Source organism: Fopius arisanus, unplaced genomic scaffold (genome assembly GCF_000806365.1).
Source record: "Fopius arisanus strain USDA-PBARC FA_bdor unplaced genomic scaffold, ASM80636v1 scaffold00043, whole genome shotgun sequence".
Lineage (NCBI taxonomy): Eukaryota > Metazoa > Arthropoda > Insecta > Hymenoptera > Braconidae > Fopius > Fopius arisanus.
The window spans coordinates 901,341-913,511 of NW_011887782.1; the positions used below are offsets into that span (position 1 = coordinate 901,341).

Genomic DNA, 12,171 nt, shown 5'->3' on the forward strand with positions numbered 1-12,171 from the left:
AGCTGAGAAAAAAATACAAATTTTATGTATGAGAATGTAAAAATTTTCTCTGTTCAGCTAAGACTTACAATGGAAAGTAATTAATTCGGAAAAATCTACTGAATCACCCTTTGCCCGTCAGCCGAAAAATCTGAAAAAATTCACAAAAAACTTTTTCGAGTATCGAAACAAGCATGAATTTTTTCAGAATTTTCTAAGACCATGACGAAAATGGGTGGCTGAGTTGACGGAGAATGCCCCATATGTTGTTTACTGCTGGCTAATTACATTGTACCCTTCATATTAGATTTCGGGATCTTGAGAAATAGATAATAATAAATTCATAGGTCCTCTACTACTTTTCAGGAAGCTGTCAACTTACTGATGCGATGAGGCCAATCAAGGGTGATAAATGAAGAAATATAGTGCAATGAAAGGCCTATAAAGTATAGGCAATTATGATTGTAGCTATTCTGGATGCGTTACGATTCTGCGAGCAACATTTGCCATATACGCCATGAATAATCTTGATATGCAAAATGACTTCCTAATATAATATTCAAGACTAAAACGGTTGCAAAAATTCGCCAGCCAACTTTCCTAGAATTTAATCAAATTAAATGAGTGTCAACGTATATTCAAAGTTTGTTCATTTAACATTTTATTCCCTTCGGACTTCCTTCCTAGTTGTGGTAGCTATGGATCGACTTCCGCACCCAACTGCACTCATTCGGGCAACGACCGGACGAAAAGCATGAGAAAACCTCAGTTATGCGGTAGGTCCCCGCGAAGAAGAAAAGGTCTTTATAATATTTTTCAAAAATCTTTGGAAGAGTCTTTAAAATTCTTCTTTTTAACCTTGTAGAATTTTGAGTGAAATATCTAGTCCCGTCAAGATTTGCGTAAATATTTTCAGGATAAAACTCAAGTTCGGAATTGAAGTTGACAATTGGCGCCAGTCGCTACGTCGCATCTGGGGTATTACCAGAAAATTAAAAAACCCGACCGAATTGGGAGTCGAACCAGCGGCCGCCTACTAGCGGGATCACTACTGAGCGTCCGCTAAAGTTAAAATTTAAAAGGGAAAAAATTAATTTTAAAAAAACAATGGTTTTTTGAAAATTGTGGAAAAAAATTTGTTCTAAAGGTCTGCCAAAAAAAATTGACTTCTTAAAATCTTTTAGAAAATTGATATGGAAAATCTTCAAAAAAAAAAATATAGTTCCAAGAGATATTCCGAACTTTTTCCGAACATCTTCCGAAGTTATCTCCGAAAGATTTCGTCTTCTGGAGAATCTTTTTGTGTCACCAAAAAGATCTTCTTTTTCTACACCGGTCGCTAATGTAGAAAGTGATGTACCCAGTAATCCTATCAGGAAAGAAGTCAGTTGCGTTTAATGTACCTTTAAATGCTTATTTGTTTGTCTCCACAACTGGAGTAATGCGTTCATTCGATTGCTGCGAAGAGGGATAAGGACTGTAAGATAAAATGGTGCATTTGTTACACCACAATCGGTTGTATCTTACACTCCAATTTGAGAAAAATGTTTAAAAAACTGGGAGAAAAGGAATTTATGTATTGGATTACTTTGCAGTGGACCTTAGCCATCGATCAACATTATTTCATTCAGTAAAAGGCTAGGGCAAATGTTATGCCAATCTGCAGGAATGTTTTTCATTTCACTTGCAATTATCATGCTCTTCCAGGTGAAGTTTACAGATCTAGGGCCTTCACCATACAGCAAGGGAAAAACCTTCTCAATAACCCATTGAGCCTTTGATAATCTAACATTGGTTCGAACGGAATTGACGAATGGAAAGCAAGTCTACGTAGATTCTGAATGGAGAAATTAATCCTATTCTAACAGGGACACGTTTGACACAACCGATTATCTCGAAAATCTCGAAATCATGAAACCACGATTCCTTATTGGTCCGCTTATGGTGGCGCGAGATTACAAAGTCGTAAGTCCTTTACAGAAATCGTTTCATACTTGCTCAAAACCTGAGTCATTAAGAACCCGGAATGGATCGATGAGGGCTTGAACGACATTATTCAGAACTAAATTACTTTCAAGCTTGTTGTTTAGCTGCTTTTATCACAGTTACAAAAAAGAAAAGTGATTTTCTGTTTCAATCGTTCAATCAACTATATATTATCCTTTGTTTTTTCTAAGAGTTTTACTACGAGTGAAAAACTTTCGAAAAACCTACCAAAGGAACGCATCATTCCACCTAAGAGAAGAAAAAAAATAAGAATTTTAAGTAGTAAATAGTGTCCTTACACTTGTTCCCAGCCACTGCATAGTTACTCGTGGGAAAATACGGCTAAGCGGTCACCAATTCGAGTAGGGACCCGGCTAAAGAATGTCTAGCTTGGATTACCGCCAGAACCGCACACTAGTCGTATCACCACAACCATCACTTAAAACATCTACTACCATACCCACAGTCATTTGCAAACGGGTTTTCCATGCAGTGAAATGTGAATGGGGTTAATGTTACGAACGAGCGTACGCAGTTAACGGTTATTTTCCTATTCCTAAATATAGTTACTACTTACTAGGTTGTGTAAAGGGCTTACATTTTTATTTTCGGCGTACCCAGAAACCTGTATATATTACTGTATATAATATATTACTCAAATCGATGAATGGCGTTGGGTAGGTGTTGTAGACAGATTTTTAGGGGATTATCACAGCGGTAAAATTTTCCCATTTAAAAAGTATGTGAAACCTTATTTGTTACTGCTTTAGTGGAACTCTGCCGTATGGAACATCTAGTACAGTCTGAAAAATCATGAAATTGGTTAGTTATTGCTTACATTGTTGTAGGAAAAATTGAAATTAGTTATTCAAATAATATACAATGAAAGAATTTCAATTGAAAAAATCGACTTTCCTAAGCGTTTAACGAAAAAAAAATCTGAAAAATCTAATAATAATTGAATAGGCGAAAAAATTATAGCTGATCATTTCCATCTATTAAATGTTAAAATCGTATTTCATGATTTTTTAGACTAATATGGATATAAAGCAAGACGGCGAAGGTCCTCGGATATCAAAAGTTAAACGGGACCAATTTGATTGATGGGACCAATACTGGATACTGAACTATCGAAACTTGCATTTCGATTCTCAATCGATCTTGTCCTAGCCTCAGTTACCTATTCGCTTGATAACATTCAATCGCTGGTGGTTGTCAAGCATCAGCTGATGATGGAGACACGTAATTCGCCCAGTATCGAATTGGTTTTTGTAATGATTTGATCTTTTATAGAAATTTTCAACTCACGAATATAGTTATGCTATTAATTCCCTTATTTCACCCGTATAACCATTATGAGTGTCTTGGCCGTTGGATTACAGCGGTAGATTTTTTTGAAAATTTGACTAAACCGAACATTAATTTTGGAGATTAAATTGGGTTGGGGACAAGTCTATCGAAATACGTGTGGTTGAATGAAAATTCGGCCGAATTCGAGGGATCCATAATTTCTACCTACTGACTATTGAAAATACTGCGTTAGTAAGTTACCAAGAAACGCGTCGACCACGGTAATGTCCAATCAGAGGGTGTATTATTATCAAATGTTAATGGAAGGCATGTAGAAAAGACGGATTGAATTTTCTAATCTATTATTCCCTTTTTCGAAAGGATCTTGTTTATAAACACTTTTGACTATATACCATATGCTAGAAACTCTTGAATTCTTCCATCAAATGCTATTAATTCATAATTCAAAAATGGAGTTCAGCAATTGAAATTTTCCCCCTTACTATAAACCATGGAATAAGAACGATCCCAATGTGTAAAAATAATCGGTATTTTTGGCCTAAAATTCAAACATTGAGCGATTATGTTATCATTCTAAATCTTTTTTCCACTGAAGATCAGAGGCACTTGATTAAGAATTACATAGACATCTATTTTTGAACGAAGATAGAGATCATCAAATTTTCGTCATCATGCAAATGATGTATGTAAAATGATGCATGATGTACTTCATGGATGAGAAGAATGTAAATGAAGCAAAATATATGAATATCTAATATGTGACAACGTTTCTCTTTCTACTAAATCGGGATATTGTCTGTCCATATAGACTGTTGCCCTACTTATTATCTCCTGAATTGGTGGAACCTCTTTTCATTTTGTACTAAGGAAATAATTAGTTGCAAATTAAAATTATGGAGAATAATGATAAGGTCATCAATCTTATTTTCCAATTGCGATTCCGTAAGCAATGTCTTGTACATTCATTTCTATACTGCTGATATTTTAAATATAGTATATTAAATGTTGCTGACATTACTATTAGACTCTACCATGGCAGACAGACGGCCTATGCAATCGTTTTGTTTTGATGCGTGCAGGAATAAGTCACAACTGTTTATGCACATGAAAATTTAGAAGGACGAAATTTGATTCATCCTAATTTGATAGGAGCCTAAAGCTAAACTAACGATGTACTCTGTTTTATCGATCGACTTTCAGGACAAATCAACTTTCAATCGTTCGTAAATTTGAGTTTCCACAAATTTTTATACTTTCTATTTCGGACTCTTTTCTAATGAATATGTTATATTTTCGATGAGCAATTTTATAAGACAAAAATGGATTGCTCCAATATAATAAAATACAGTTTCATACATATAAATTTTACAGTATAATAGTTACGAAAAATAGAGGCCATTGCACTTCATTCTCCCGTATTCTTGGCATTATTCAAGTTACTCTTTACGTTATATGCCCTGACTCTTCCTGTGCATTATTATGAACTTCGGTTATTTCGAAAAATTCCTTGCGCTATTGTATCAATCAAGATTTGGTGGTAATTATGTATTTCTATAAGATTCTCTAACGAACGTGATGTAATTCGCACTAATAATTTGACGCAGAAAAAATATGTAACAGTTCCATATACTATGAATTATGGCTTCTTCTGTTGAATATATTTCGTGATGAAACATTATTCAGAAGATGTGCAAATGGTGACCATTGACAATGTAGCCATCTCTTCTATCATAAATAACTGGCTGCGATCGTCTCTGACATCAATTGCGCATGGATTCACTACTAGATACACTAGGCGTAAATATTCATGCGAACAAAGTAAATATTGATGAAAATAATTATAAGGAAATCTATTTTTTGCCATACATTTCGTTTCGTGAAATACAAAATGCTGTATAATGAAGCTTTCTTATTATATATAAGCACCAGATCCATGTATCTATTATATTTTTTATTGCTATTAATCCGGAATTTCAAGGAACTATTCCTTCACGTCAATGAATGTACATATTTTTATTTCCTACCAAACATAACTTATTGCTACGCCCGTTGTACAAAATAACGGTATCTGCAATTCATCATGATTCGTATTAAAAATATTTCTCTTCACTCCTTCATGGCTGTTCCACGTTGCCAACTCCCTGAATTTCATCAAGATGTCTCTGTAGGCCACTTCAATCCCGATACACTTGACTCCAACCCATTAAATTGCAATGATGTAACCTTACTAAGCAGTCTGTTAATTTTTGGATCGATTGTAGTATGAGTTTTTGATGACTTTGTTTTTGACTTTTCACCGTGTACGGTAGTGTATCCATCAATTCGTGACAAAATCTACTATCAAGAGTGCTGTATCGCAAAAATTATGGCGAGGAGGAAACTGGAATTTGACGAAGATGTGCTTTAAACTAGTACCAATCATGAGGACAAATTTTACACGTGCCTTTATTTTAAACGTTTTTATGTCATAGATACCAGTAATTATGCGATGCTACCGAGCGAAGCGGATAACGGACCCAATGACGTAAAAGAGTATACGAAACACGTGCCTTATGGATTTTTTGACTCGTGGGATTGTAGAACTCGCTTTCGTCATGTGTTACAACCCTCCCATGAGTCAAAAAATCGACTACACAGTTGTTCCGTAATATGCTATTTATCGGAACTAAAACAAAAGATTTTCGAAATTTATGATTACCTCACGAGCATACATACAGATTTACATCGAAAATTTTCGGGTGTCAAAATTTCTAAGTCATTTCTGCCCTTAGTTAACAAATCGATTGAACGACCAGGGAAACCTAATGAACAATTGTATATGTGGTTAATATTAATTGGAAAATATTGGTGAAACAGTAATGAGGCGAACGATTTTGGCGGACGATATGCAAAATTTTCGAAGCAGACTCTGCTGTTGATGAACAAGGCAAACAATAAGAACAGCACACACGGCTCTATTAGAACGTTGACAATATAGGTTGGAACGAAAGTTGGACGGGTTCACCAGAATCGATCACCGGTTTCAGCCTGATTAATGAATGGAAAACGATAAGAGAAATTATAATTTAGGTCTAAGTAAGATTTGAGGAAATTTGTAATGCTTAATCTTGGTTATTTCGCTCAATATTTTCGCCAATTTTTCTCAGTATTTTCGCAATATTTAGTCTGTTAAAAACTAGGAAGTTCGATTTTTTCATTGGGTTAATTCGTCCTATATTGTTCGAATAAATAATTTTCATTTTTCTACTTCATTGTAGTGAGTGACTGATCAATTCCATCATTTTTTATAGTATACGGGGTTTAACGTATGGAACAGTACTATAACATTATAACAATACACTATAACAATATACACTATAACAATAAAAAATGAGGTTTTACGCCCTTTTGAAAGGAAAACATTTCAAAAGTCGTGATAACCCCCTAAATTTCGTTCCACAAGAGTAATGTAATGCAAATTGTCTATTTGAGTGAAGTAAATTGAAGGTTTTTGGCTATATCGAAAGAAACGCCCAGCCCTCCCATTGGTCATTGAAAAATAAAGATCAAACAGAATGTAGTGAGTTAAGACTATGAACAAAAATTAGTAGGGGGATTGGTGTCAAACCGATAGTGAGGATAAAGTCGACACACTAAAAGTTTTAAGTGTTCCGATTTTTTAAATTTTTCATTTCTTTCATTATGAAATAAAGCTTTTCCTTATCGTATGCTCTACCGAAATTTATGAGCGATTCAACCCCACTCCCCTTATGTATTTAGGGTGGAGGCCAAAGTCCCCAAAGGCGCAATGTCCCCAAATTTGTTGACATCGGGAGCAACTTCGGACTTGATAAAAACAAAAGAGAGACTTGTGTAGGGTCAATATTGCTCGAAGATATTAATTTTCTTTCGAGACTTGAGACAATTTTAAGACTTGAAAATGATTTACCAGGCTCAGATCTAAATTCATTTCGAGACTTGAAAATGATTAAGTGCTTTTCAAGTCTTGAGATAAATTCCGGGCAAATTGAGGACTTGAAAATCTCTCGATTATTTTCAAGTTTCGATATCAATTTAGTTCCAAATTTGTTCCAAGACTTGAAAATCACTGGATAATTCTCAAGTCTTGGGACAAATGCGGTACTGAATCATTAAATAATTTTTGAGTCTCGGGAAAATTCGGGACTGAATTAATCCCAAGACTTGTAAATGATCGACTGATTTTCAAGTCTTGGGAAAAATTGGAGACATTGAAGATTAAATTAAAACAATTGAAAGATTAAGGACTTGAAAATCACTTGATTATTTTCAAGTCTCGACATAAATTTAGTTCTAAATTGGTCCAAAGACTGGGAAATCACTTGATCATTTTCAAGTCTTAGGACAAATTCAAGACGAATTAAAGACTTGGAAATTCCTTGATTATTTCCAAGTTTGGGGACTTAATTCATCTCGAGACTTAAAAATGATCAAGAGGTTTTCACGTCTTGAGATAAATTCAGAAGGAATTAAATATTTAAGCCTGGAGATAAATTCAGTTATAAATTTGTGCCAACATTTGAAAATTCTTCGATAATTTTCAAGTCTTGGAAATACAAAAAAAAAGAGATTTTTCGATAGTTGACATGATCTCAATGATTCATTGGTGAGAAATAAATGTTTTAAATAATAATATCCAGTGCAACAATTTATTAGAACTCGTCTACAAAATAATGGCGCGGTGGCCGTGTCCGAAAATAAACTAAAATAATTATTATTTTGCTTTTTTAATAATGTCGAAGATAATTTAAATAGGTTGTAACAACACGCATGAATTTTTTGTGGGTCATCTTTCCTTCTGTTCGGGAGACCACGTAATCCTCGATTGCATCGAGTATTTCGGGAGGGATTAGATAAGTCCATCCTCCTTTTCCTGTTGCTCTCATTGTTTTGAGCTTTTCTACCCCCACAAGCTCGTTGAGTAGTCGCCGAATAGATGACGTATGGTCGTCAGCAACCTCATAGAGGATTTTCCTTAACCGGTGGGAACTTATGAGGACATCACTGCCTTCAATCAAGTGGACACGATCTAGACTCTCTTCTACCCCTGACGGTCCAGCGATTGGAGCCTCAGTGGCAGAAAGTCCAGTCTGTCCCTCTAGCTCGACCTCATAGAAAATCCAAATGTATTGTACCTGTAAGAATGTTCTGCCCCCTGTCCACCTATTTCCACATTTTTTTTGTAGATTTCTGACAAACCATGGATTGAATTGACGCGAAAAAAAACTATACCGTTTATGCGGTTTATTATTCTTTAATAACTTACGAACTTTTACGATGGTTGCACCACGAGGAAACTTCATGCGTTATTAAATAATCATAAATTGGAGAAATGGTATATCTTTTTGCGTCAATCGCATCGACAGTCTACTAAAAATCTACAAAAAACCTGAAAATTGGATGAAAGGGGATAGAACATCATCAATCTTACCGGTTGCGGAGGAGATCGCTGTGGTTTTTCAATTTCTGAAGGTGCAGGATGTGCCTCGTCGAGTGGCTTATTAGCACGTTCCTGAGATCCCGTCATTCCGGGAGGTTCAGGATTAACTCTCGACTCCTCAACAGGATTTATCTCATCCTGAAGTCCCTCGTATGCTGATCTCCTTGTCGATACTTGAGGTGTTGAGTCAATTCCCTCAGACAACACCTCTGAGCTCTCAGCTGTTGACACCGATGAATCAACAGCATCAACAGCACCTTTTTGCGTGGAGGAAAAAAATTAAATTGAAAGAATAAGGAACGATTCAATTTTTTTCGAATGTTCTATATTAATCACAGTCGATATTGGAAAAGAAAATTTGGGGAGAAAAAGAAAGTCTGAAATAAAATGGAACGAAAACCTGAAAGAAAAAATACTGAATGGAAAGCCGCCGGTTCCATGCCTCCAATCTGGGTAATTCGAGGCCGGGCTCGGTGACGAAGACCTAGAAAAAATTGGAGAAACACCTGAAAAAAAAAAGAATGAATTGATTCCGGTTCTGTGCCCACGAGCTGGGTAGCTCGGGTCCGAATCCGGCGTCTAAGACCTGAAAAAAAATGAACAAACACCTGAAAAGAAAAAAAAATGATTGGAAAGCCGCCGGCGCCGTGCCTACGAGCTGAGTAGCTCGGGGCCGGGCCTGGTACGGCTTGACTGAGTGAGGCGATAAAAAAAAAACAGCGGATTGAGAGTCATGAGTCAAACGTAAAAAGGTCGCAAATATTTTCCTCTTTTTTTTTTAAGAAAAATTTCTTTTCGTATGACAAAGACTCACTAGCCGGGGTTGGTGTTTCAGTGCTGGCCTGTTCCTCATCACTTTCAGGCGGAGGATTATCTTCAAAAAGCACGCCAGATATTTCTGCGCTTATCTCATCCACTTGCAAGGGCGTCTCACTGCTCAATGAGTCGTTACTTGATATGCTTAAGTCGCACGGAAATTCTGCAAACGCCAATTCGAAAGCTGGAGAACCTAGCGAGTTACTGAAAGACAGAGATGTCGATGATGTTGGAGTTCCTTGGTTCGCTGGCACTGCAGGCTCACTAGCAGAGGGGGATGTATCGGTGGAGCAACTGGACAACGGTTGTGCTGAGGCATCATATGTTTGCACTCCAGCAGAATCCAATGACTCTGAATTGAGGATTTCTCCCTTCGTTGATACCGTCATTTTTTCCAGATCCTTACGATCATCTGTCGAGTATCAAAATAGAATCAATAACTTGAAATTCTTTGAAATCATCAAATTACGACTTTTCTTTATGTGGAGAATAACTTACCGCTGGTTTTAATCAATCGCGCGACGTACTTCCGATCGTTGAACCACAAAACTTGGACTTTCGGTCTATTATCAATTAATTTAACGCGTTCAGATTCAATAACGGAATGCGTTTTGGGATTTCTCCCCGTGAAAAGCACGAGCGAAAACTTTTTCATGTCGGTGGTGAATGACAAGGGCAGAATGAAACGTAAACAAATGAATACATAAAAAGTGAAGTCGAAAAATTGGGTTCGTTATTCCATTCGAGAAGGGCAGGGCAGGGGTTCTGAAAAGAGAAAAAAATGAGGAATCATTTAAGGAAGAAGACAAGGAGAATAATCCAGTGGTTGAGCGGCGATCTGTCAATATGTAGTGATTTTACTCGATAATGAGTCATTCCAGGACAAACTCTCCGAAGCGAGTTTTGGCAAATGGAAGCATTGCAATCGTTCATATTTAAGTGGACAAATTTCAGAATTATATATAAGGGAGAGCGGAGCAAAATGAGTCGTTTCGACTTTTCATTCAAATATTTATAATTCAGTAACAAATACATAAAATGAGTCCAGTTTAAGCGCATTATAAAGAGGAAGGAATGTACTTTTCATAGATAAAAAAATATTAGTTTTGAGCAATAATTGAATAATTTATTCAAGAAAGAAGTTTCTACAGTCCCATTTTGTCCCGCTCTCCCCAATAAATTGTCCTATAATTGGAATTTGACGAATGGCAAGGTGCCACTTCGCCACTCGATCATTTTTTTTCGGATTTGATTGTCGAACATGTCGTAACTCGAACTGCACTAATTACACTTTCTTGACAATTAATTTTAGGCCCTTTGAATCTGTAGAAGGAGTAGATTGATAGAATACAGTCGACGGGTTTAGTTCCTTGGACTTTTCTGACTTGTACCCTACAGAAATAATAAAACGAAGTTGTACAAATACCTTTTGGGACTTGCAATATTTTACGTTTCTCGAAATTAATCAGAGTCGATGTTGCTGTTAGGTACTCATAAGGAGTAAATCTCTTCCGTTTTAATTTTTTGTGAATTCTATCAATTTCTTCTCCATCACTGAATCACCTAAGCGACATGTGCTTCGAAATTCGCCATTAACAATTATCGAATAATCGGATACCACTCGATTTTGTAATGAAGTGAGTTCACCTATCGATAAAAAAAATCCCCTATAATTATCAAAATCAATATTGAAAGTAGAAGTTACATTATGAGGGGGCACTCACTCGATTAGACTAAAAAAGAGGCAATTTTACATGTTAGAAACTGATAAATAAATCGATTAAGAATGTGACCATTCAAAAATGCCATCTCTCGTCCAGTCCCATCTAACAGTTTTTAAGGCCGGTAAAATGGCGCTAGCTGTGTAGCTCGGGGCCGGGCCCGGTACGACTAGATTGGCTTAGAACTCCAGGATTCATCGGATCTGTAGGCATCATGATGGATCCTGAGAAGGGAGGAGCGGGGTGGGGCTATTCGGGACAAGGCGTATATATCGAATTCAGAATTAATTGGGGAAAAAACGCAATTCGATTTTAGTGGGTGCAATGCTTTCACGGAATTGCGAAAATGTTTCATAACTACCCCCTCGTCATAAAGCTCATTTTAGTACGGGTGAAATCCCAAGGTAGAGGGTGTCTGCTGAGCCTCTGGTTCAAGGTCCTGTTCCAAGACTCAGCCGCGTTCTTCGTGCAACGAGGAGCTTTATAAACCGACCACTGTTCCGGCTTGCACTTCTCCATCCATTCACTGGTCACATATTCAAGGAAGTTGTCCATTCGTTGTTTTACTTGTGGATCAGTTATCTTCCTCTGAATCTCAGCGAATGCATTTTGAATGAACTTCCTCGGGAGAAAGGCAAGTGCCAGAATCAACACCAAGGAGCTCTGTACTCCATTGGCAATTTGCTTCTCTTTGTCGTTGATTTTTTCATTTTTCCTGTAGCGTTTCAGAGCTTTCTCCTTATATGCCTGCCTAATCATCGTCTAGAATAATGGTTCCACGACAAAAGCTACGAATATTATTGTTTTTCCGCGATTTTGAATACCTGATCCAGATGAAATTTGCACAGTACGAGAGATGCGGAGGGTATGACCTGTAACAATGCGTCCCTCCTGCATCTT

The 12,171-nt window shown here is 36.7% G+C and overlaps 2 protein-coding genes across 4 annotated transcripts in view; both read right to left on the bottom strand.

The window, feature by feature from the left end:
- The window catches only part of cnk (connector enhancer of ksr), a 113,343-nt gene that overhangs the window by 19,100 nt on the left and 82,072 nt on the right, over positions 1-12,171 (bottom strand). For 2 of the 3 annotated variants that reach the window (XR_892212.1, XR_892213.1), the window contains exon 5: positions 2,564-2,768. The exons of the other annotated variant lie outside the window; for it this stretch is intronic. The gene's annotated coding sequence lies outside the window, so the exon portion shown is untranslated. The remainder of the gene's footprint in view (positions 1-2,563; positions 2,769-12,171) is intronic. 3 annotated transcript variants of the gene reach the window in all.
- On the bottom strand, positions 7,945-9,269 carry LOC105267021 (uncharacterized). Its single transcript, XM_011305587.1, has 2 exons — positions 8,726-9,269; positions 7,945-8,402 (listed from the first exon to the last, which is right to left on the bottom strand). The coding sequence occupies exons 1-2, from the start codon at positions 8,819-8,821 to the stop codon at positions 8,022-8,024; spliced, it is 477 nt and encodes a 158-aa protein (XP_011303889.1). The 5' UTR covers positions 8,822-9,269; the 3' UTR covers positions 7,945-8,021.